Consider the following 26524-nt stretch of genomic DNA (forward strand, 5'->3'; position numbering starts at 1 on the left):
TCCTCTGAGTCAATTAAAATTAAGCATCTCCCAAGGACCCAAGGGGGAAAGCTGGCTCTTAGAAAAGGCAGCTCAAGGCAGGGGCTGAAACTACTTGGTCCATCACATGAATATTTTCTCTCCCACTCCTTTTCTGTGGTATAGTGGTCACAAACAGCAGCCCCTGCCTACCCCCAACACTGCTGTTTCTCCTAGTGACGCACGGGTGAAGCAATAGAGGGAAGGGGGGCATTGTTTTCTTCAGATATATCTGATAATTATCCTGATCTTCCAAATGTAAATCTTCCTATTAACCTTTTCCCAGATGATTTTAAGAACACCATGGCATAAACCAAATAGTTCAAAGAAGCAGGAATCTGGAGATGTTTCATTATTTTTCTTGGGAAATTAGAGAGTAAACAAACTTCTGAGAGTCTACCTAAAGCCTAATGAGAGATTACAATACAAACAGATTCAATGAAGTACAATATATAGACAATGATATACTAAAAATGTAAAGGTAGACCTTAGGGCAAGTGTGGCTCACTATTCCCTTCTTTCTGTCCTGCCATACCCCCAGACTTTAAAAGAAAAGCAATGGCTTTAAATCAGTTATTCTTTCCTGAAATGTCATCTCCCCAAAACACCCTCAAAATCCACATCAACTCTACTCTGCTATTGTTGGCTTGGCCCACAGGGGTTGCAACACCCACTGCAATGGCACGAGAGCCAAGCTCCTGAGTGAACACTAATACTATGGGCAGAACTTTCATTTAACAGCGCCTGGGTCACTCAGAGGGGAAACTCAAGATTCTATCACTACTGGCCTGCCCAGTAGTGGGCCCTCTAAGGGAAACTGAGGAGCACAACCAGGTTTATTAAAATAACAACTGGGCAAGATGCCCACAATGTTAATGGAGCATATGGCCTGAATCTGGAGATGGAAGCTACGTTTTGCATTCTTTTCCAAGGAACAGCAGTGGCCTAAGTCTTTGGAAACTCTCCCCAGTGCCTTGGCTGGCATCCTGGAGATTTTCCCAGCCTGTTCTGGGAGAGGTATCCTACTCTACGCAACAAATTCCACCATGTCTTCTAATAAATAATACAGCCACCATGCAACTCAAATTTAGATTCCCACTGTAGCAGTGGTTTCCCAGGTATGCATATCCATGAACCAACAAGTTAATATTTACCTCTCCATATTCAATCACTTTTACACCTCCTTCTGAGTTATTACAGTTATAACTACTAACTTGACTAATCACTGATCCTCCATGTTCCTGAGAGCTATAGGAAACAAATTATATCATTTACTAATTCGTCGTAAGATCAAGGTTAGGAAATATAGCACTGGACTAGCTTGTCACCAACAGAAGATGCCATATAAGAAATTATATTTCATATTACCAATAGCTTTCTCACAAAAAAAATCTTGATCTATATCTAACTGCTGCTTTGTACTTTAGTGATCTTGATGTGATATCTAGTTACTAGGAGTGGAGATGACTTCAGTAATTCCTTCTTTCTGAAAGAAACTTAAAGGATTTTTAACAAACTAACTGAATCCTTACAACACCTCTGTAGGTGTTATAAGCAATATAATTATGTACATGATGCACATGAAGAAAGGTTCTTAGAGGCCAAATGATTTGTTCAAGATCATAGAAAGTCAGCCCTGCCTATCCATGGGTACAATTGTAGACTGAAAATATTCAGGAAAAAAAAATTCTATCTGTACTGAACATAGTCTTTTTTTCTTGTCATTATTCCATAAACAACACAGTACAACTATTTACATAGCATTCACATTGTATCAAGTATAAAAAATAACCTAAAGATGATTTAAAGCATGTGGGAAGATGTGTATAAGTTGTATGTGAACACTACACTATTTTATAAAAGGGACTAGATTGTCTGTGAATTTTGTTATCAGCAGAGGGTTCTAGAACCAGTCCCCCAAGGATATTGGGGGACAACAACACACAGTAAAGAGCAAGACAGGACTTCAAAGTATGCCTAATTTTAAGACATTTGTTCTTTCTGATACACCCAGGCTGACTCTCAAGTCAAATATCACCAAAGATAAAGCAAAATGATTCAGGTGATTGTTTTCAGGAATTTCTATGGCACTTTAAGTAAAGTAGGTCCTTTCAAGATGCTTTCAGCATTATTTTTAAGAGACAATCAAATCTCATTACTCTTTCTGTTTCCAGATTTCAGTATCTGTTTTAATTTCAATTCAACATACTTTACTGGGTGACTTCAGTGTACCAGCTGCAACACAAGAAGCAAAGAGTGAATCAATGATAAGACACAGTATAATTCAGAAGTCTTCATGGTCTGTTTGTATTATCAGGTTAGATGGTCTGGGAAACAAGGAAGATTCTATGCAACCTTTTGGCCGACTCATTCCTTAGCCCATTCCTTCACTGACTGCCTTAATTTACTCAGCAGAAACAAGACACAGTGCATGCTCTCTAGAGTTAACAGTCCAGTGCAGAAGACAGATATGAAAATTGACAATTTGTAATAAAACATGGGAAATGTAATAACAGAGAAAATATAAATGAAATGCTATAAGAGCCAAAGGAACTGAGCAACTAACTCCACCTGGGGAAATCAATATGGCCACCCCATGAGACAATGGGTCTTAAAATATGACACTCTATGGAAATATTAGAATGCCAATTTCTTTAAAGCACATATTCAAATACTCCTTAGTCCTCTCCAAATACTAAACGCCCATTCTTTGTATATTGAGAAGTCAAAATACAAACTGCATTTGCAAAAGGCATTTTAGACCAGAAAGAGGGAACAGCGTCACAAACTCTTCTGTGGCTGCTTCTAGTAACAGTCAATTTTACTATCAGTCCTCTAGTGAACTGAATGGTTACTCTCAAAAAGTATGTACCTGTCCTAACCCTCGTAACTTGTGAATGTGACTTTATTTGGAAAAAAGGTCTCTGCAAAGACAATTAAGGATCTTGAGGTGGGACTATCCTGGATTGTAATTATCAGGCGGGCTTCAGATCCAATAATAAGTGTCCTTCCTTATAAAAGACAGAAGACTATTCACACACAGAGTACAGGCCATGGGAAGGTAGAAGCAGAGATCTGAATGATGCACTCCAATAAGAATGCTAACAGCCACCAGAAGGTGAAAGAAGCAAGAATGTATCCTCCCCCTGAGACTCCCAGAGGGAGGGTGACCCTAATGACACCTTGATTTCTCTGGCTTCCACAACTGTGAATTAGTAAATTTCTGTTGTTTTAAATCACCCAGAATGTGGGCACTTGTTATAGCAGCCATGGGAAACTAATACAAGACCTAACATGTTTCTCTAGCAGCAGCAATATCAAGAAGTCCTTACTTGATACTTTAGCTTAACTAAAATAATTCTGAGATGGTACCACACAAAATGAATTAGATGAACCAGATCCCAGCCCTCAGCAAGTTTCCATAAGTTACAGAAATGCTAAGGTAGATGGCAGCATAGCACGTCTTTGGAGTGAGACAAATTTGCATTTGGGTGCCTACTTAGAGGTTATATGAACTGGAAAACTTAATAAGCCTATACTTCAATATTCTCACCTACAAAATGGATCTTGTAAGGGTTAAATGAAATAAAGCATATAGAACACTTAGTATTATGGCTGTCTCACAGTAAGCACCTAATACCAGATATTGTTGTTACCATTCAGTGTACAAACAAGTACATGTAGACAGCTGAACAGAACACTGATCAGATAAATGATGAAGGGCAATCAATTAAGAATTCTTTCCATGTATCTTATTTCAAGCCCACATTCAAATCTTCACTCCATCACTTCTAAGATACCTGTCACTGTTATCATCAAAAACAACCAACAATCTTGAGATCCTATTACCTGAAGTGTCTGACTTTTCCCATTAAAGACGAGGGAGAGTACTGTCTTAAATTTGACTGACATATAATAATCATACATATTAATGAGGTACAATGTGGTGTCTGGATTTATGTATTCAGAACATAAAGTCATTCAGCCCAAACCTTTATCCATTTCTCTCCTTTTAACCTGAAAATCTCTTTGTCTTCTTCCTTAACCACTTGTCTCTGAGAACAACATGTCCTTCCTTCTTTCTCATTTAGGACCAATGCCATTACTTGGACTCACAACTGATCACCCTTCCTTATTATTTATCAGCTTTACCACTCATATCTTCAAGTACTCCCTCTCCAATGGTTCCTTCTTGTTGGCAACCACAACCATCCTCCTTCAACCGCACTATCCCACCAAACTCCTATCCCAAATTAAATCTACCATCCCTTCAACTGCCCAACCCGAATCAGGGCTGCAGTTTAGTTCCTCTGGTTTAATGCTACTCCTATGGAACCAGGGCTTGAAACCTTTTACTAACTTTGCGGCATGTGCCTTTGCTTCACTCAGTTATTTGGAACATTCTTCTCTAAAACTTTCACATAGCTAATTCCTTCTGGTCACTGGGGTCTCACCTAGACTCCCTTTGCTGGCCACCTTATTAAAAGATGCTTCCTCCAAGTACAGGACAAATATTCAGGGAAACATACACTCTGGACCACAGCTTCCTACTGGCCTCCCTGTTCTTCTTCATCAAGTTTATCTTAATATCCTAACTGCTGCATAACAATCCTAAATCTCAGTTTTCATTTTGCCAATTTCTCAAAATTCTTTAATAACCATCCACTGGTTATAAAACTGCACCCAAACTCCTTATGTAGGCTTTCAATATCCACCTCTAGTCCTATCTTACCCTTTCAAAATTAAATTATCTTTTTAAAAGTATTTAAAATAATTATATATACAATAAATGGCAAATGACTGTATAGGAGTCCCCTGCACCCTTTTCTTAGCACCCTCCCCAATGTCAACATTTTATACTACTCTCATAAAACCAAGAATTTGATACAACCCATAGACCTTATCCAGATTTCACCAGTTATGCACTTATTTGTATATATTATTGAATGTATAGCTCCATCCAATTATATCCCATATATGGCCTTGAATAACCACCTCTATAATTAAGATACTCAACTACAATATCACCATAAAACTCCCTACTATCTTTGTATAAGCTTATTCATCCACATACCCCCATCCTTGGCAATTTAATAATCTGCTCTTCATCTGTATGTCATTTCATGACTGTTACATATATGGAATTATTTCTTTGTACTGATGAGTACTATTCCATGATGCAGATTTACCAAAGTTTAACCATTCATCCACTGAAGGATATTTGGGTAGTTTCCAATTTGAAGCTATTACCAATAAAGTTTCCATAAACATCTGTGTACAAAGTTCTTGTGTGGGAAAATGCCTTAATTTTTCTGAAATAAATTCCCAATAATGCAACTGCTGGGACCATTTTCTTGGTAGCCTCATTTTCTCAAAATGCCATTCCTGCTCCCCATATTTTTGTCAAACAGGATTATTTGCACTGTTGCCTCTTCCTCTCACTTCTAATCCGTTTTATCATCATTTGCAAATTTATCACTAATATATCTGCCTTGAATTACTCTATGAAAGCCAGTGAAAAGACATATTTATATAGACACAGAATAGAGATGAACAGAGGGAAATAGAGCTAAAATATTTCATTAATTTTATCCTAATAAAATCCCATCACTCTTTCCTATTAATCTATAATCCACATCTTGTTTGCTACACTTCTCATATAAAACCTATGTTCTTCTAGTCTCCTAGATGTATATTTGTCCTATACCTCAATTAAAACAGAAAACTCACTGGAGTCAGGTATAATTCTTACTAACTTTATATCCATTCAAACACCAGGTATAATAGTTTCTCAGTTTATGATGGGGTCCCATTCCTATAAAACTGGCATACACTGAATATACAGCAGAAAATATATCTAATACAGCCAACTTACCAAATATCACAGCTCATCAACACAGTGCACTGTAGAGTATCTGATGTTTATCCCTCATAATCCCATGGCTGACTGGGGTTAACACTTGTTGCCATTGCTCAGTATCACAAGAGTGTGTCCCCACTGCAGATAATCAGTCTGGGGGGGGAATTAAAATGCAAACTACAGTTTCTAATGAATGACAATCACTTTTGTACCATCATAAAATCAAAATATTGCAGATTGAGCAATCTCAAGTTGGGAAGCACCTGCACAGTGTTTCAGAGCAGGGCTCAGAGGTCATGCAAAATAAAATCTTGATGAATAAATGGATGAATTAAATGTCTTTGACTTAACAGGGCTCCTGATCTAACTAGGAAACCAGGATGTTACATTTACATTTTAAAAATAATTAATAACAGGGTTGGTGCCGTGACTCACTAGGTTAATCCTCCACCTGTGGCGCCGGCATCCTATATGGGCGCCAGGTTCTAGTCCTGGTTGCTCCTCTTCCAGTCCAGCTCTCCGCTGTGGCCCGGGACGGCAGTGGAGGATGGCCCAAGTGCTTGGTCTCTTGCACCCACATGGGAGACCAGGAAGAAGCACCTGGCTCCTGGCTTTGGACTGGCATTGCGCCAGCCATAGCAGCCATTTTGGGGGTGAACCAACAGAAGGAAGCCTTTCTGTCTCTCTCTCTTGCTGTCTATAACTCTGCCTGTCAAAAAAAATAATAACACAAGTCTATACTACTAAATGCCAAAGAGCAACAAACATTACAGAAGTACTAAGTGAGACTTTGTGAGACTCTTGGGGGATGCTTCTTCAAGAAGGTGGAGGAAAACCTTGAATAGATGAGTAGGAAAAAAGCAGAAGAGGTGGTCATATATTGGTAGCCATTATTTGAAGAATATGTGGGATAATATCCTTTGTAGCTGCTGGATAGTATTTCAAAGCATGGATGTGTCACAATTTATTTAAGTATGATGGACATTTAGGTTTGTACCAGCTAGGGTTAAGTTTGTATCTATGACACAGAAAACCCAAATATGAGTGCTGTAAACACATAGCTCTCTCATATGAAATAAGCCCAGAAGTAAACAATTCAGGATTAATATCTGGACTCCATGGTCTTCAAAGACCAAGCCCTGTGTTTCAGCTCCACCCAATATGTGGTTCCTGCTTCCTAGGTTGCTTCAACATATTTTGTTACAGGCAATTGGGAAGAAAGATGAAGAAAAGCTTATCTCCCAGATAAGACAACTCCCTTTATACATTCTTCTAGAAATTACATATAATACTTCCCAATTTTATCTCAGCATCCAAAATTTATATGGCCATGCCTAGCTGTAAAAGGGGGGGGGGGGGTGCATCACTGTCCCAAATAAAGATTTTATAAGTAAAAGATAATGGATAATGAGTATCAACCAGCAGTAACAGCAAAACTGCCATCTTGCCCTGTTAATTATGAGCATCAATACACATCATCTCCTACTGTAGTGAAAAAATATTTTATACTCTGACTCTGAAATAAATAAGAAAAAATTTTCCATTTAGGTCTGATTCCTAAACTAGAAGAAACCTTGATATTTACCCCTAACAAAAAAACTTCATCACTCAATTTTGTAGTAGCTTTAGAATAATCCTGTCTGATCTTCCACCATGAAGAAACTATCATCTAGTAACTGTGTGGGATTTTTCTTTCATTACCTGTTGTGTTGTGTTTTGTTTTTTTGTTTGTTTGTTTGTTTTTGTTTTTAACAGGCAGAGTGGATAGTGAGAGAGAGAGAGACAGAGAGAAAGATCTTCCTTTTGCCGTTGGTTCACCCTCCAATGGCCGCCACGGCTGGTGCGCTGCAGCCGGCGCACCGTGCTGATCCAAAGGCAGGAGCCAGGTGCTTCTCCTGGTCTCCCATGCGGTGCAGGGCCCAAGCACTTGGGCCATCCTCCACTGCACTCCCTGGCCACAGCAGAGAGCTGGCCTGGAAGAGGGGCAACCGGGAAAGAATCCGGCGCCCCGACCAGGACTAGAACCCAGTGTGCCGGCGCTGCTAGGTGGAGGATTAGCCTATTGAGCCGTGGCGCTGGCCTGTTGTGTTTTTAACCAGCAAGCCACTCCTTTTGCATACAGATTCCCTTACAGAACTCTGCAAGTCAACTATTCTTTTCTTAATGCTTCTGTGCCTCTATGTCTTCCTTTCAGAGCATTCTCAACCACAAGATGATTTCTAATTTCTCCCTATTATAAATTACACTGCAGTAAACAATTTAAAAATGCCTCCATGTGCACATGTGACAATTTCTCAAATACAGATACCTAAAAAAGGATTCGCTGGGACTAATGACAATGCATATTTTTAATATATTCTGCCAAGTTGCTCTACAAAGAATGGTGCCAAGTTATACTGCCACAATCATTCTGAGAGCGCCTGACTTCCTACACTTCACCAACATATAAGACTATCATTCTTTTATTTTTTTTTCAAATCTGAAAGACAAAAAGTGCCTCATTGTTTCAATTCCATTTCCTTAATTACTATCTAGGTTGGACATAATAATGGATATATATTAGCAATTTGTAGCTATTATTCCTCACAATGCTGTCATTACATTCTGCCCATTCTCATTGTGTTCTTACTGATTTACAGGAGTTCCTTATATATTTCTGGATATTAGTCTATTTCACACATTATTACTATATTCTTCCAATCTATCATTCACTTTTTATTTTATGATATTATTTGATAAGGTACTAAATGTTGATGTCAATTTTAATGGTTATTTCTTTTATGACTTCTGGGGCTTTGTCCTGCTTAAAAAGACCTTCCTGCGATGAATGTTAGGCCTAGCTGCCAGTTGGGATGTCCACATCAGCCTGCCTGGATTCAATACTCGGCTCTGGCTACCGACTCCAGTTTCCTGTTAATGCACACCCTGGCAGGCAGCACTGACGGCTCAAGTAATTGGGTTCCTGCCACATGAGGGAAACTTTGCATAAGATCCTGACCCCCAGCTGCAGGCCTGGCACAGCCTTGGCAGTTGCAGCAATTTGGGGAGTGAACCAGCAGCTGGGAGCTCTGTCGCACAGGCTCTATCTATCTCACGTGTGCTTGTTTTTGTTCCCTCTCGATAAAAGAACAATCCTATGCAAAGATTACATACTGTTTTTTAATATTAAGAGATATGCTTGTTACATTTAGACTATATGGAATATATTTTTATATACAATATGAGGTAGGACTCTAATTATTTTGCTGAAAGGATAACCAATTGTTCAAATGTTATATATTGCATAATATATATCCATAATTTGCTAAAAGGATAGCCAATTGTCCCAGTGTTATATATTCAATAATCTATGCTGTCCTCTACTTTAAAATGTTATCTATAAGATGCTACATTAACACACAAAGTTTGTGTACTTTATTTTTCTATTCTACAAATCCATTTGTCTATTTATACAATATTAATGACCAAAGATCTTTTGTAAGCTTTTCTACCTGATAAATCAGGTTCTTCTCTATTGCTCCCCCACAAAGAGTTGGGAATTCTCATATATATTTTTCTTCCAGATGAAGTTTATCATCAACTTACTAAATTTCACATGAAAATCCTATTGGGATTGCCTCAAATTTAGAGATCAGAGATTACTTGTTCCTTTTAAGAACACTTGCACATTTTCAAAATTAACATGTAGTCATCAAACTACAGGATCAAAGGATTTCAGAAAGTCGTTGCTATTCAGAAAATTATAACTGAATTAGAGGAAAAATACAAACCAGTGCATTAAATGACTAATTTACAGGACTAAATTTGTAGCTGGCTAGTGCATATGCACCTTTAGGTTTCTTTCTCTTTGTCTGTTTCTCTCCCTCATACCCCCACCTCTAGCCTCTCATTTTTTGCTTTTTAAACAACTGGCAATGTGTTCAGTACTTGCAGACATAATCAATTTCTTTTTCAACCACCCTAAGCAGCTCTATTATCAACCCCTTTTATAAAGAAACTGAACCTCAAAGAAACAACTCCCAAGATCACAGGGCAAGCAGGTGAAAGGCAGCTGGGTTCCTGAAGCCAGGTTTCCCAACTTTGGCCATCAGTGTCTTATCTTCCTCCTGCCCCCTTTCAAATAAATTCCTACTGCTTTTTCAAATGCAAAAACCACCTCTGAAGAATAAGGAATAAATGAGTAACAGCCTGCTTTGTTTTCTGTCTCATCCTCTCTAAAGACTTCTAGCGAAAATTAAAGCTGGTGTGGGGAGTAAGACACTACCGTGAGGGTTAGACCCGAGTCTCTTTCCTTTTGCTTATGCCAAGACCATAGCCCAACACATTAACTTACTGGGTCTGTTGCAAAATGAACAGGTGGGGCCTCTTGTTTTAAATTATTAAGTATTTCAAGAAAGAACTGCAGGGCACTAACAGCATCGCTCAGGCCCAAAGCACAGATCCTATGCCTGCAAAGCATAAGCGTTTCTCTCTTCTCTCTCTCTTTTTTTTTTTTTTTTAACTTATTTATTTAAAAGAGTTACGAGGCCAGAAGCCAGGAGCTTCTTCTAGGTCTCCCAAGCTGGTGCAGGGCCCCAAGGACTTGGCTATCTTCTGTTTTCCCAGGCCATAGCAGAGAGCTGGATAGTTATAGGAGCAGGCGGGACTAGAACCGACGGCCATATGGGATGTCAGGGTGTTAACCCACTGTGCCACAGCGCCCCCTTATCTCTTCTCTAACTTCAGTCTCCCGCTTTGCAGATTCACAGCCCTGTTCTGATGAAGAAGGCTGCTCGGAAGTTTTCCTCCCCACTGACAGCGACTACGACTCCAGTGATGCCCTGAGCCCCCGGGACCTGGACCTGGTCTACCTGTCCTCACACGACATCGCCCAACAGGCCTTCAGTGGCCTAAGCGGCAGTGCTCCCGACGTCCTACAGGTGCATGACATGAAGACGCCGGCGAGGCTGGGCGATGACACCCAGGGCCAGGTCTGCGGCCCAGATCCTGACCATGCATGCACCGAAGTCCTCCACAGTCTAAGCCTCACTGGCTTCACACCCAAGAATCACACCAAGATGGCGCCGAGTGCGCGGCCACCGCTAGGCTTTCTGGGAAAGCGGAAGCCGGGCAAGCACCAGCACTACAGTGGCTTCAGCCGCCACCACCGCTGGCTGCGCATGCACAGTGAGACGCAGTCGCTGTCGCTCTCCGAGGGCGTGTACACACAGCACCTGTCGCGAGCCTGCGGGGAGGCCGAGCAGCCCGGACCTGCCCTCGATGGGCCCCGAGGCCTGGCTCTGGCCCACGCAGCTAGCTTCCCTGAGGAAAGGAAGAGCAGCCTCCTGGACGCAAGGCCTTCCATCCGCGGCATCTACGTGGAGTCCTACCCCACAGCCCTGGCTGGTCAGGACGCAAAGCCGTGGGCCGGCTTGAGCCCGCCCCCTGGAGGCCGCGGCGGCTTGCCCAGCCCCACAGGCCGGGAGATGGGCAGGGAGAGCCCCACCAGCACCCCAGTGTCGGAAATCCTCAGCAGCATGCTGTAGGGAGGCCCACGCTGGCTGGTCTCTGCCCACGCACACTAGTCTCTGCGTTATCCACCTCCCTTCCCCTAGGCTGCCCCAGCTTGTCCCCGCCGTTTTAAAACATTTTAAATGTTACAAATCCAAAGGTTACCGGTTCTAAAGGCCCTCTTTTGAAGAGTACAGTGCAGTGTGGAAGCCAGGGTTACCAGTGCTGATCCCTGTTCAGCCTAGAATGGGCAAAGAGGCGCTTTTGTGTCAACGTGGAATCCGAGATGCAGTGATCCACGTGTTATCCTGTTGGTGGCACCTGCAACTGAGGTAGACCAGCCCAGACAGACAACTTCAGGTCTGCGTCTTGCTCTGTGATCCAACCGCTGAGTGTAGGACTCTGATGACTTCGTGACTGGTGAGAAGGAGTTCTAGAGATGAAAGTAAGATGAGTTTTTCCCTCCACTGCAAATATTTAGAGAATTTGCAGGGAAAGAAGCCCAGGGGGTGTCTCTAGAGTATAGGGTTATGTGGACTTGTTCTAGATTCTCTGTCAGTTCTGCCCAGGTCTTTCCAAAGGCAGCGTTCTCGGGACTCACCAAATCCCACTTACCTGATGAAGCAGGCCTTGGACAGCGATTCCCTTTGCTTAGTGCTGTGCGGGGCACACCAGACAGAAAAGTATGGGACCCTTCTTGCTCCATCTTATAAAGGCAGGGCAGAGCAAGAAGCAGCCCTGCCCTCACACTTGGCTCCAAGACATGAAAATAGCTGTAAATTGTTCGTGGTGCAAGAAATTGGTTAAGTGAGAGCTTGAATTACAAGACAAAAGGAAGGAGAAAGACATGAGCAACACTGTATTTCCTCTACAACCCCACTATAAGCAGAATAAGTCCGGGGGGATATGCCTTGGAAAATTATGGTGATCTGCTTGATTCTTAAGAAACCTTTAAACAAGAAAATGCCCTGCAGACCTGGCTAGGCATGGATGGACTCCTTACAGCCCCACAGGCACAGCCACTCATCCCAAGGGACAGATTGTCCAGGGCTGGGGTGACCACCTGCCCCCTTCAATGTGTCTCTCTCATAATCAATATGGCCCTGAGATAATTGGCTGATAGGCCCTGGGGAAAATCGTCCTTGGACATCCCTGCCAGTGATTTCTGACAAAGGTGTGTTCAAAAACACCTGGAAATCCTGCTTTGGTCTCACTGCCTCTTACCTGAATTTCCCTCACAGGAGAAGCCCTGGTGAAAGAGAAATCACACTGCGTATTTTAGAAAAAGCATAAGGCTTCTCATCTCCTGGAGGCAAGACTGTGCAGCTCACTGACATGCTAAATGGTCCTTCTCCACGTCACAGGCATGTTGGCTAAATGCTGTGTTTTATGATACTATCCCCGTCCTCCAAGTCCCACCATTCTCTCATGGGAGTACGTACAAATTCCCCTGTTCACAGTGTTATTCTGATCCCTTCCATTTTTTTAAAACATTTGATTTAAACATAAATAATTACCCTGCTGGCAAGGTACAGATTTGGCCCATGGCCTATGGTCATTAGAAAACTAAAGCCCTGAGCTCAGCCTTTATTTTTTTTAAGAGATTTTATACTCAGTGAACCCCCTAAAGCATCTTGATCAGAATCACTACAGCTCCTTTTCCATGCCTGAGAGGATTTTAAGATGTAGTTTTCTTCTAAGTGAGTTCTATGTGTGGAAGGAGTGAGTGATAGAGCTAGAAGGGGTCATAAAATCCATCTCAGTCGTTGGGTTTACAGATGGGACAATAAAAGCCCAGAGAGGTTAAGTGATTTGCTTGGGATCACAGAGCTGATTTAGTCTCAGAGTTAGAACCCAGAACCATTCCATTTGTAGCAGCCTTCCCCATTGGGTATTGGTAAAAGCCCAGTCAAGTCTTGATTTTTTTTTAATGGGCAACTTCATCAACCTTCTGTGAGGAAAAGATGCACACCCATAAAAGGAATAATGTACAGATTTCAATGGGCATACTTAACCCACTGAAAAATGCATTTCCTACTATTAGTCTTCTGTAAAAACTGGATATGATGCATCCTCAGTGATTGGCCATTGAGGATCAGATAGGTTCCTCCCCTGCCTTCACTTTGAGAGCCCAGTTGAAATTAGCACATTCTTGTGAGAGGCCATTGAGTTCTCCAGTTCATTGTCGTTTTTTGTTCTGATTCATGATAGACACCTAACAATGTCTGAGGATTTTTTTTTAAATTTGTTTTATATTTGGTTGCTTGGCTTTTGTGTGTTTGCTTGAGATGATGGACTCAGCCTTTTATTATTTTAAAGTCCAATCTGAGAGCCTCTGGAGGAAACTTTCTGGGCCAGGTCTTCTTTTCCAGGGCTTTCTAACATGCTTCACTCTCACCTGTATTTTCTAGCTCTCCTCATTTGTGAAAATCCTCAAAACTCATCAAATGGGGCCCTCCATTTGTCTGTCTCTATTCTAAGTTCCCAAGGGACCAAAGAATCAATGGGAAAACATTCCTAGGCCACAAGGAACTCACACTATGATCTAAGAATATAGCCATACATTCACCATATGTCGCCTCATCAATAACTTAGAAAAGGACAGGAGCCTGTCTTCCCAGCCAAGAAGACATAGTGTATGTTGGGCAAGGCCACCTTGATCACTCATACCATCTTCTCATGATGGAGAACAGCCTGGAAAATGCAGGGTATGGATGTTCATATAGGCTGGGCATCTATGTCCAAGGCGCTTACATCCTCTTAATTGGTGATGATACCTAGGAGATAGTAATTAAAAACATTCACTCCAGGGAATGAGTGTTTTGAGATTTGGATACTTAAAGATGAGGTCCATTCCATTTTAAGAACATTCACTAATGCTTGAAGCAATAATTACAGTGGAGAAAATGGTTCCATTTGGTTTGAAAATTGAAGCCAGTTAGTAATAATATTCCACCAGTCCCCTTTCCTGAAGGATCCCAAAGCACTTTATGAAAAGCAATGACTGAAGCCTTGTTGTACTCCCCTAAAGAGACCTTGTCCCAGAGCCACCTGGCAAACCCCTACCCCATCCTTGCCAGGAGATCGTGCCAGACAAGTGGAAAAGAGGACTGGCCCCTCATTCATTGTTATCCTCCCACACAAACGTGCACCCTAGTGAGTCCTGAGGTCCTTGCTTGAGGATAACTGTGAGACAAGGGGGCACACCAAAAAATCCCAACTCCTTGGCCTGATTTTGTTCTTCACTCTCTCCTAGAGAACTATCTACTCAAGCAGTTAAGGGGTCTGCAGTGCATTTAAGTTCCCTAGTCACATGAACAGCACACAGAATTCACTGGCTTCTGAAAACATGCACATGTCAAGAAGACGATGCCATTATTGTACAGCTCTCTTAACTTCGCAGGTAGCAGAGCTACCGTGGAGAGTGTGCATCTCTTGGTATATTTGTTTATTAAATGATAACATAGTTATTAGAGAGGGTGGTTGCAGATTAACGAGAGCAGTCTCAGAGAATTCAGAGTGCTATGTTGTCATTTTACAAAGTCTAAATATTTTTCCAGATGATAAAGTGAAGCGAATCTAGGATGCTTTTCTTCAAGGTCATATCTTTAAGGAAATTTTTAACAACTTATTTGAAGAGCAATGGCATCTCTGCATAGGTGAACAAGGAAAAAGCTCGTTTCTTTGCTGGTCACTTCTCATAAGATGTTCAAACACATGGCTTATGACTGTTAAGCTAAACTTCAATGCGGCCTTACAAACAACAAGGGTAGTGTATTTAAAACTATGTTGTACAGCTTGGAAACTTATTCTAAGATCTTAATTCAGAGTTTTTCTGAGGTGTTGAACTTTGCCATTAGCAAAAAGTATTTTTAGAAAAAAATCCATTGACTGTTTATGAAACACTGATTTTGCCATATTTTGAGTCTCTGGTTTTTCCACCACATCTGCACACAGTAGTTATAGTCGTGGTTTTTTTTTTTTTTAAATCATTCCTTTTATTTCCATTAAGAATGAATTTGTAAAACGGATATTCAAAAAGACAGTTGGTTTCGACAACCTGGTAAGTGGATTGTGAAAAATTTCTATTTTAATAAAGGAAGTAGGAGGATTGTTGTGGTTGTTGTTGTTTTAAATATTACCTGAGAGTCTTTCCACTCCAGACACATACTTTCTTTTAATTTTAGCAAAAGCCAATATTTAACTCAGCATCAAGTGTTATGAAATTATTAGTTAATGTGCTTTTTCTCCTCTTCTGTCAGTCCATGATGAGAAAGACTGAATATACTTTCACAGTGACCACCATCCAGTTACTGACTTACAAAAGCCAGGTCTGGCAAATTGTTGTAAGCGACTCTGAATTACCAGATTCTCTTGCCTTGTGACACACCAGATGTTTGGGGATATCCTGTGTATGTGGTCCCAAGCATCAGTTTGATCTTTGTGATGGAAAAAGAGAGCAGAGTGTGTACGTGTGTGTATGTATATGTGTGTGTGTGTGTGTGTGTGTGTGTGTGGTGGGGGAGGGACGTTCCACAGAAAAAGTCATTTAAGAGGCATTCTATTAGGCAGTGTTTAATTGCTTCCTGCCTAATGTGTACATAGTAATCTGTCTGATTATTGGTTGTTATTTGTTCAGAATTTATTGTATCTTGTTGCTATGTATGCAACTGAGTGTATGTTAAAGTTTAGACTTCAGTATGTTATCTGCACAATTTTGTGTGCTTTAAACCTCTGTAAATATATAGATGAATCATGTATAGTGTGGTAAATGTGACCTCCAATCTTGAAACAATAATTTTTAGTAGTATGTACATTTGGAAACTATTTGAACATTTTAAATGGACATTGTAAATGGCCAGTACTCTCAGTCAAAAACAGCCCCGGCGAAACACATGCCTCTTCAACCTACCGATTTATAAGAAGAGGCCAAGAGGGTTAACAAGAATTCAGATAATTTTTCTAATGGCAAGTATTTTTGATAATTTCCTACCTGCCTAATTGTATTTTTAAGAAATATTGTCAACAGAAGAAATCTTAACTATCAGAGGGAATGACTTTGTTTCATAAGCATTAAAAATACTTTCTATCTCGCCTGATATTGTGGAAATCTAGGTGAAAGTTGAAGAAGTCAAAAACATTTTTGATTCTGCTTAAGATTTTTTTGCTGTTTCAAGGACAGTTTCCAAGCCTTTTGTCTTCAGTGTGAGGAGCTGTCAATTAAATAATAAACTAATAGTATTTTTCAGTACTTGGCTTGCCCAGTGCTTATGCCGTGTCTCAAAGAAGACACAAACAATTTTCAACCTGAGCTGTTAAAACTCTTCTTGAAACTTGGGAAGAGTCTTTAATGGAGGCATTGTTTTGATGATTATTAGCAAAGTCTGACCAGCTGGCTCTTGAGTAATCAATAGAGTTTGGGTTGTTTCTTTTTTGTGATTGACTATTGCCAAGTATTGAAAATAAAGCATCAGGTTGCCATGGCAAGTACACTCACCAAGTTGTACCCAGCAGCTAGGCCTTCATGATCTTACTTCTTCCCCCACTGCATGCAAGTATAAATGTCTTTAGTGTATTTCTGCATGTGCTGTCCTATCTAGAGTTCTCTGTCCCTTCTATTTCCACACCTACAGAGCTCCTCCTACCCTCACTCCCTCTGGCTGAGATTTAAGATTTTTTTTTCTGTGTTTGAAAACACAACATAGAGATTCCTTCCATCTGAAGAATCTGCACAAAGGTTCTCCTGAATTCCCAAAGATGGGAAATGCACTTCTTTGGGCCATGTATTTGTCTTATGTTGATTTCAGAATTCTTTTACACACACATACACACACACACACACACACAGGCACGCACGCACGCAAATTCACCTCTTTACCAGCATGTTTGTGGTCAGCTTTCCTGACAGCCTCAGAGGGCTGTTTTGTTGTCCTGGCTCAATATGCTGTTTTTCCTATGTCAATTGTCATCTTTCTAAGCAAACCATTACTTTCTTTTCCCAAATTTGTCTTTAAATAAAAGTTTACCTTCGCTTTCAAACCAAACAGGTGGCCTTGCTCTTTAATATCCCGTGTCCTCTTGGGAAGGTCTTAGGGGAGGGACAGAATGGGGCAGAGGGTGAGAGGAGGTCTTTCACATTCTACCTGCTAAATAGGAATAATGCCTCTATTGGATGTGTAGCTCTTTGAATAAGGAATCCAAACAATACACAGTATTTCCATCTGCCAACAAGAAATAATTTTTTATCCATAGTGAAAACAAATCATCTTAGGGAATTAGGCAACTTTAAACCAAGAGGTTCTTATCAGTTTAGAGTGACTACTAAGCAGGAGAAAAACAAACTTCCACAGAAATGCTCTTGCCCAGCATTATCATAATGCCAAGTAAGTTGATCTTTGCAACAAGTTTCTGACTGTGAAAATGCATGTCCTCCTCAGGTAGCATAGGACATTCTCACTTCTGCATAACACTCCTTGTAGAGGCCTGTCCTAGCATGCATTGAATTATTTTGCCAGAGACTGTTGTTAGATACTGACTAGAGGAAGTGGGGTACCAGGTATACATTAGAATAGGTCAGATGCTGTATGTCAAAAGCAACTGCCTATTCTGTTGGTCATCATCACCCCAGCCTATTTCACAGCTCTAGGCATAAATACTTGTTAAATGAGTGATATGCTGATGGCCACCAGACGTGGTAGATAGGTCACTTAGAATTGATCAATTTCTCCATAAAGAATGGACTTGAAAGTTCTTCTGGCTTGCCTGCCAGCCTGGCGCTCCCTCAGATGCCTCAGGTGAAGCTCAGTTTGTCTCCTTGGGATATTTTGAAAGTGTTTCTTCAGCACTTGCAAAAAGTTCCAGCACCCACCACACACACTAGCTCCAGAATTCCTTGGGATCTATCCCAAGAAGGAATCAAGGGGCCTGGGGAAGAAACGTGCCCTTTCTTATGGTGCAGGTGCATGTCCACACATCCAGCAGTTGTCTGAGTGTTACAACATCTCACCCAGCAATTGGGAACCTCGGGGATTGACATGAGCATTGCCCATCCCAGCTGCACCCTCTGAGTATGCAGAAAATCTGCAAAGGTCTTGCCTCAGTGTCCAGTTAGGTCACTTCTGCACATACTATTTTCCTCATCAAGCTGTGATAACTGCAATCTCCTAAGTGACTGTAAAACACTTTCACAAGCACAATCCTATTTGAGCTTGACAAACAGCCCTGTGAGGTGATCAGGACCAGAACTTTTATCTCTGTTTTACAAATAAAGAGGGTGGGGCTCAGCAAACTGAAAACGAGGGTCCAAGACTGCTGACTTTCCAGCATGCCATGTGTCGTTGAGAAAAGATGCTCTCTCTCTCTGAAACAGAGCCTTCAAAGACAGAAATGCAGGGGACACTCACAGCCTCACGGACAATGGTCACAAAGGAAGCCACGCAGACAGCGAAGCACTCAGACCCTTTTTCACTAGGCCTGGACTATAGCTTAGGCTTAGGTATTCTGACTGCAAACAAGACACTTCTCTTCAAACCTACACATGAGGACATCCACAGAATGTGTAAGCTCTTTTCCGGCTTTTACACTTCATGAATTTAAAATATGCATGTTGAATGCCTATCGGGGATACATAGGGAATTCTCAAAACACTTCTACTCAGTTGATAACGTTTGGTGCTGTGTGGTTCTTTGTGGGGCATATAGGTTGTAGAAGACAAGAAAGAGGTGATACTGAGTCTATTGTAGAGAAAAACAGGGAGAAATCTGTGTTCAGCATCACTTCCCACTAGTCCCCTGCCCCTCCCAAAAGAATACTTCATGGTGGAAAGATTAAAATCTGTCTTTGGCCTCACCTGATCCCAGCCTTTCTCAGAAAACAATTTCACCTATTCAGTCCCCCGATCCTTGGCTGTTCGGGCCACTGTGGAATCAGAGTGGATGTGGTTTGGAATATCCCTTGGACCTTCCCCATCATCCAACTTGGCACCAGCACCACCCACCAGCTGTTCTCTTAGATCTTGCCTCTAAGATCGCTTCCCTGGAGTGTCCTGGAAAGGGTCAAGGCATTGCACAACTCCAGGGGGCACTATTATTAAGTGTGGAATGTGCTCCATTAGCCATTCCCCAGAACCCAGGCATGAAGCAGGCAGGCCTCTTGCCAGGCAGCAAGCTGCAATGGCATCTCCTTTGGGGTGGAAGGGAAGATGAGAGACTGGCATGGAATACGCAGGGAGGGCCCCTCTTTATGTGGATGGTTATCTGCCCACAGTGGAGCTTGCTTTGAGCACAACATTTAGGCATACATCTGACTCTTCCAAGCTTGGGCCAACTTGAACTCCAGCGTGGACCTTGCTTGGGCCATTTGGCTTGACTGGAACCCAGTGCCAGGCATTGTTCTCCCTCAGCCCTCAGCAGCCTGTGAAGTCAGGACAGCATCATTCTCTGACAAGCATGCAGTACATTTCCTCGGGTCCCAGGAGGCCTGATACGCGCAACTGTTTTCCTCCCCCATAGTTATATTTTCCTTGGTTGAAAAAGTTTTGTTTTGGAAGTTGCTACCCTGTCGAGGTAATGAGTCAGTTTGGGAGGTCGGTGCAAAAGGGAAAATGCACATCATTGGCAGAGGCCAGAGGATGGGGGTGAGAGGAGATGGGAGATTCCGGGTGGAAAAGAGAGGTCCACACCCTCTGCACCCTCTTGCCCTTTCAGGAAGTACACAGCCCCTCCTTACCCACTGAGGGCTTCTTCACTGGGGCCAGCAGCCAGGACCAACTGCTGTCTTCAGGCTTGTTCCGGGGAGTGGATAGGTAGGCAGGAGTGGAGCTAACATTCACGGGTCACCTCTTGAGTGCCATTTGATCTTCGTTTTCTATGCTTTCTGAAAGTCAGTAGCATTGTTAGCCACAGTTTACATATTGGGAAACCAAGGCTTCAGGAAAAGGAATTTGCATGCCCAATGCCACACAGCAGCAAGTGGCAGAGTTTAGAGTGGAATTCTAGTCCAATGTCCAAGTCCAATGCCCATTCTACCACGTGCGCTCTCTACAAGATTCATTCCTGCCCAGAGAAACTGAGCCAAAAGCCATGGGGAGGACTGAGAAGGCTCAGTTGGAGGGACAATTGAAATGGTCTGACTCTGGGCACAGGAAGTACTGCTCGTAGAGAGAGAAGAGGAGGTCTAGGGATTTAGACCTCCCCTATCTTAACCTTCTCCCATCTGCTCCTCAATTCTTCCACCTCATACATGTTTGTCACATGGAGAGAAAAGTCACAGCAATACAAAACACACACAAACACACACAGATCTATCCCCCCCACACACTCACAACACAAACACATACGTCCACACAGGCACAGAGGCACACACATCTGGAGGTAAATATCAGGATTCAAGGGTTGGCCTCAAGCCAGCTCTGAGCCCAGAGTGGCCCACTGAGGAGCCCTGGTCTGCCTCACTTTGGGAGGTCAAATCCATGAAAGAGCCCTGGTCGTTTAAAACAGAGAAAGGGAGAAAGAAAGAACACCAGCACCTCTCATGATGGGAGGTCAGAGCGAATGAAACCAGGAGCAGGGGTGTGGGGGTAGGGTGAGAGCGTGGGGGTGGGGAGCCTGGTGCTGGCAGCTGAATTCCTACCCTGGCCCGGCTCCAAAAGATTAAAATAGAGCTCTTAGAGTGTCCCCTCCACAGACCAGCCTGCCAGGGGCCAGACAATACGTGGGTTTGTGCTCCAGCACAGGCCTCCAGAGAGGTGATGTTTTTACCCGGACAGCTAAAGGCACAGAGGCAGGTCTAAGCAGTTCCAAGGCTCCTTTGGCCCACAGAACAGGCCACAGCACAGGGAGAGCTGCGGCTGCTTGGTCGCATACAGATCTGTTCTTTTCTCTCCTCACCCCAGGGCAGGCTCCTGGACTCAACTTCTTCATTTTGTCTACCCCAAAACATCCAACTCGCAGGACTGGGTGGGACGAAGTCTTAGCAGATTCATTATACTTTAATTGGGGAGGGGAAAAAAAGGCTCAACATGCTGTAAACAGGCAGCTCGCGAGGAGGGACAGACAGGGCGTCCCTCGGGATCATCTCAAATACTCCGACGAGTACAAACACCTCATTTTCTCAACCCAAAGAACACAGCTTCCCCAGAAGGAAGCTCCACTGTCCCCTTGAGGTTACATTTGCTTCCTTGGAATTCTTGAGGATTTTCAGCAGCGTCTCCAGTCCAACATCTCAGACCACTTGCTAACACAGAGGGATGAAGGCTAGGACACATTGGCTCAGTACACAGGCTCTGGGGTTTGCCAGATGAAGGTTCTACTCTTGACTCTGCCACTTCAGAGCCTTTTGGACATGGGCAAGTTACTCAACCTTTCTAGGACTTGGTTTCTTTGTATGTAACAGCACCTACTTATGGTTTTAAGTATTAAATGAGAAAAATATATTGAAAGTGAGCAAACCAGGTTGTTGCTTCTCATCCACTGATGGTCCGGGAAGTAGCTAAAGGGTGATGGGAATTCTGGAAAACATTGTGCAGGGCCAATTGAGGCTATAGTTCCTCCTTGCAGTAGATTTAACCAGGGTGGCCGGCTCTGGGCTCTGAGGAGTCTAAGACATCCAGCAGCACCATGCAGGTGAGCTGTGTTTGCCAGCCCTGCAGCCAGTCTCTCAAACTGGAAGGGAGCTCCAAGATCCTGGACCACGTCACCCTCCAGGAGCTTACCTAAGACGAAGAGGCTAACTCAGGAGAGGAACCACTTATTGAAACTCTCCAGGTTGGTGTCTCTGGGAGATTCATCCCATCATCCAGGACGATGGCTACAGAAAGTGCTAACAGCTTCGCTCCAATTAGGGAAGCATCTGATGGTGGTACCATAGAGAATCTGAGCCAAAGACTGGAGGTCATTGGGGACCTTTCTGACATCAAGTCAGGCCAGACAGATGTGTATCACCCACTGTGTGAGGAATGCACAGATACTTTTTTAGACCAACTGGACACTCAGCTCAATGTCACCAAACATAAATGTCAGAACCACAAATGCTGTTTGGCGATCTTAGAGCAAATGAATGAACAGCTTCAGAAGGAGCTAAGGGAGTGGGCGTTAGAGGAAAGGCTGATCCAGGAGCTGGAAAATGTGGAAAAGAGAGTGATCAAACTAAGGTCTGGCACACACCCAGCAAATGCTAGCCAAAACCAAAAATTAGCCTGCCCTATCAGGTCCCCCATAACTAGTGCTATGGTTTGGATACTATTTGAGGCAGTCCCCAAGGGTTCCTGGACTGGAAGCTTGATCCCCAGTGTAGTCATGTTGAGAGGTAATGTGGAACCTTTGAGGAGGGGCCTCATGAGCGGTGTTTGGTTCATTGGGTGCTACCCTTGGAAGGAATTTATATAGTTGACATGGGATCCTGGTTAGTACTTGTAAGAGGGAGGTTATTAAAAAAAATGGAATCCTGGCCCCTCCCAGATCCCTGGCTTCTTTCTCACATGCATTTCCACTGTGATGCCACCTGCCAGGATGTGATACGGCCAGGGTGAGCCCTTACCAGAATCAGCACCATGTTTTTTTGAACTTGGAGCCTCTAAAACTGAATGCTAAATAAACCTCTTTTTGTTATATATTACCCAGTCTCAAATATTTTGGTATACAAACAGAGAATAGATCAATACAATTATGGCAGAAGAATAATTCATCATCCAAAAGGGAACACTTTTGATAGTGGACTAGTCAATAACTGGATAAGCCCCTGAAACATGAGCTTACCAGGGACTGCTTGGAAAAACCAGGACATATAAGCCTCCTTTCTTGTAACCTGTTGAAAGTTCTCTGTTTAACATTATTTCAAGGTAATTCACCTTTAAATGGCCCTAAAGTCTACTGCATAATATAAAGCCCATTGGAAGTTACAACCAACCCTCTGTGGTATACCATGATATCCATATGTGAAAATGTGACTCTTTTTAGAAATTTTATGTATTTACTTGAGAGAGGCAAAGACAGAGTGAGGGGAAGAGAGGGAACACAAACTTCCATCCACTGGTTCATTCCCTAAGTGCCTGTAACAGCTGGGGTAGGGCCAGGCCAGAGTCAGGAATTGGGAATTCAATTCAGGTCTCCCACATGGGTAGCAGAGATGCACTCATTTGAGCCATCACCTGCTGCCTCCCAGGGACCACATTAGTCAGAAGCTGAAATTAGGAGCCAGAAGCAGGATCACACTAAGGCACTCCAACATGGAATACAGACATCCTTCCTGGCATTCTGACTCTGAAATTATAATTTAACATATGATTTTATCATGTATTTAAAAATCATAACGTTGTAGGAAAGTGGTAGGAGCTAAGCTGTAAGTCATATTATGGATGGAGGGCTAGAAATTGAAAAAAAATCTATCTATCATCTTAAATTTATTCCTTTAATTGTGTAAAGCAGCTATTATCCAATTTTAACGGAAAAATACCTCCTTCCAGCTCTCAGAATATTAATATTCCACAAAAGCAAAGTAAAAGAATCAAGAATAGTCCCCAGAGAGGTGAGGTTTGGAGAGTAACTTTCATAGTCTTGACATTTTCTTCAAGTTTTAGCCATTCAGTATGAAACTCAAGACATAAGATGGCCAACTAGCCAGTGCCTACAATTGAGAATGCTGGGCCTTCAGTTTTCAATCCAGGACAACCTAGGGCACACCAAATGAGTTGATTGTTTTACTGACAGAACTCACCTAAAAGGTAGCAAAGGGCAGGGCCAGCTCCCTGCTGATGTGCCTAAGAAAAGCAGCAGAAGATGATCCAAATCCTTGGGCTCCTGCACCCGTGAGGGAGACTAGGAAGAAGCTCCCAGCTTCTGACTTTTGTGTGGCCCAGCCCTAGCCATTGTGGCTATTTGGGGAGTGAACCAGCAGATAGAAGATCTCCCTCTGTGTCTCTCTATTCCTCTCTCTCGGTAACTGTGCCTTTTCAGATAAATAAAATTAATCTTTAAAAAAGTATCAAAGGGCTCCACATCACAAGACAAAGAGCCTCTATCTGAAATAATCTTTTGTGATCTTTGGCCCCATTACCAAGACCTACAGTTCTCCAAAAGAAAGCAATTCTGGTCAACCAGGTAGCATGGGAGTCCCCACATGCAGAAAATCCTTAGGCAGGCTTTTTGTGTGTGGCTGTTTGGAAACATGTGTTTTAAAACTATTTATTTATTTTATTTGAGAAGGAGAGACAGACAGACAGAGATCCCAACTGCTGGTTCATTCCCCAAACACCTACAATAGTCAGGACCAGGCCAGGCCAAAGCCAACAGCCAGGAATTCAATCCACGTCTCGCATGTGGGTGGCAGGGACCCAAGTACTAAGGCCATTACCTATTGCTTCCCATGGTGTGAATTAGCAGGAATCTGAAATCAGGACTAGAGCCAGGACTCAAACCAAGGAGCTCTAATACCCGGGTGTCCAAAGAAGCATCTTAACTACTAGGCCAAATGCTTTCTCCAGAAATACATTATGATCTAAGCCTCTGGTTCCTTCCACTCAATCTAACCAGTACCTCTGAAGTCCCAGAGGGTCACTGGAATTTGCACTCCTGTGTTTCTGGAAGACCCCTTCAAGACTTGGTGGCTTCTTTCTGACTTAATGTACCTGTTTCCTTGTTTAAAAAGAATAGCATTTTCCTGTAAAGTGTTTTGTACACATTAAATAAGTTTAAAACACATGTGGAAAGCTTTAATATTTAATAAGCTATAAGGTAAGAGGGCCAGCATTGTGGTGTAGTGGATTAAACCACCGCCTGAGACAGCAGCATCCCATATAGAGGACCATTCGTGTCTGAGCTGCTCCACTTCCAATCCAGCTCCCTGCTAGTGCCCCTGGGAAACCAGTGAATGTTAGCCCATGGCTTGGGCCCTGCCATTGCAGCCATTTGGGAGTGAACCAGCAGATGGAAGATCACTCTCTGTCTCTTCCTCTTTCTAACTCTGCCTTTCAAATAAACAAATAAATCTAAAATCAAAACACAAAAACTGTAAGGTAGACACTACAATCATGCTTATTTTTCTTGTGAGTTTATCATTTCTAAGAAAATTTAGCCTGTAGGTACAGAAACCAGGAAATCCAGACTGAGGTCTTCTGACTTTAAAACCTATGCTCTCTACTGTACCACACTTCAGTATTGAAATCCATTTATTTCATTTAACATGATGTGATAATTAGTTATGGCTAGTCCTTGCATCTCAACTGAGTAATTTTTTTTAAAAGATTTATTTATTTATTTGAAAGGCAGAGTTACATAGAAGAAGAGGCAGAGGCAGAGAGAAGTCTTCCACCCACTGGTTCACTCTCCAGTTGGCCACAATGGCCGGAACTGTGCTGATCCAAAGCCAGGAGTCAGGAGCCTCCTCCGGGTCTCCCACGTGGATTCAGCATCTTCTACTGCTTTCCCAGGACACAGCAGAGAGCTGGATCAGAAGTGGAGCAGCCGGGACTCAAATTGGCACCCACATGGGATGCCAACACTGCAGGCGGCAGCTTCACCCACTATGCCACAGCGCTGGCCCCTGAGTGATTTAAAACTCACACAGACACACGTATACCCAATCTCAAACTGGGTCCCTATAAATTAACCTCTCCCACATCCCCACCCAAACAATAAACAGATGCATTTCCCTATATTTTACCTTAGCCAAATTTTCACTTTGGGAAATTAGCCACTGCATGAACAAAATGGAATAATGGCTTAAAGGGTTGATTTAAGAGAAGACATTACATTGTTTATTGTACCATTAACCAGCATAAAAGAATGTAAAACATGCTCCTGAACAAAACCAAAATCTCACTTAGGGAAATCTCTTCAAACGAGATAAAAGCAGATAAGATAGTAGATAAAGATATTTGTACAACATGTTGATTGCAGGGTCACTGACAAAGCTAACTGGAAACAACCTGCCCACCAGTAGAGGAAGACTTGAACAACTCTATAGTACTAGAGGTCTTCAATGAGTTCATAGAAAATGCATATTATGAGAAAAGTTATGCATGAATTGTTTAACATACCAAAATAGGAATATTTTTTTAATTCCATTTTTCCATAAACTTTTTTGGGCACACTTGTATATACATAGAAATAAACATGGAAAGAACCGTAAGTGGTTAACTTCAGAACTTGGACTAAGAAAGGG

The 26524-nt window shown here is 42.4% G+C and overlaps 1 protein-coding gene and 1 pseudogene across 1 annotated transcript in view; both read left to right on the plus strand.

The window, feature by feature from the left end:
• ANKFN1 (ankyrin repeat and fibronectin type III domain containing 1) overlaps positions 1-15479 on the plus strand; it is a 522795-nt gene extending 507316 nt beyond the window's left edge. The window contains exon 21 of the mRNA XM_051825489.2: positions 10619-15479. Coding sequence (XP_051681449.2) covers positions 10619-11403 — 785 coding nt within the window. The 3' untranslated portion in view covers positions 11404-15479. The remainder of the gene's footprint in view (positions 1-10618) is intronic.
• Positions 15480-18784: 3305 nt separating this feature from the next.
• LOC103351621 (beclin-1 pseudogene) lies at positions 18785-22752 on the plus strand (annotated as a pseudogene).
• The last annotated feature ends 3772 nt before the right edge of the window (positions 22753-26524 follow it).

The sequence above is a fragment of the Oryctolagus cuniculus genome, chromosome 17, assembly GCF_964237555.1.
Source record: "Oryctolagus cuniculus chromosome 17, mOryCun1.1, whole genome shotgun sequence".
Lineage (NCBI taxonomy): Eukaryota > Metazoa > Chordata > Mammalia > Lagomorpha > Leporidae > Oryctolagus > Oryctolagus cuniculus.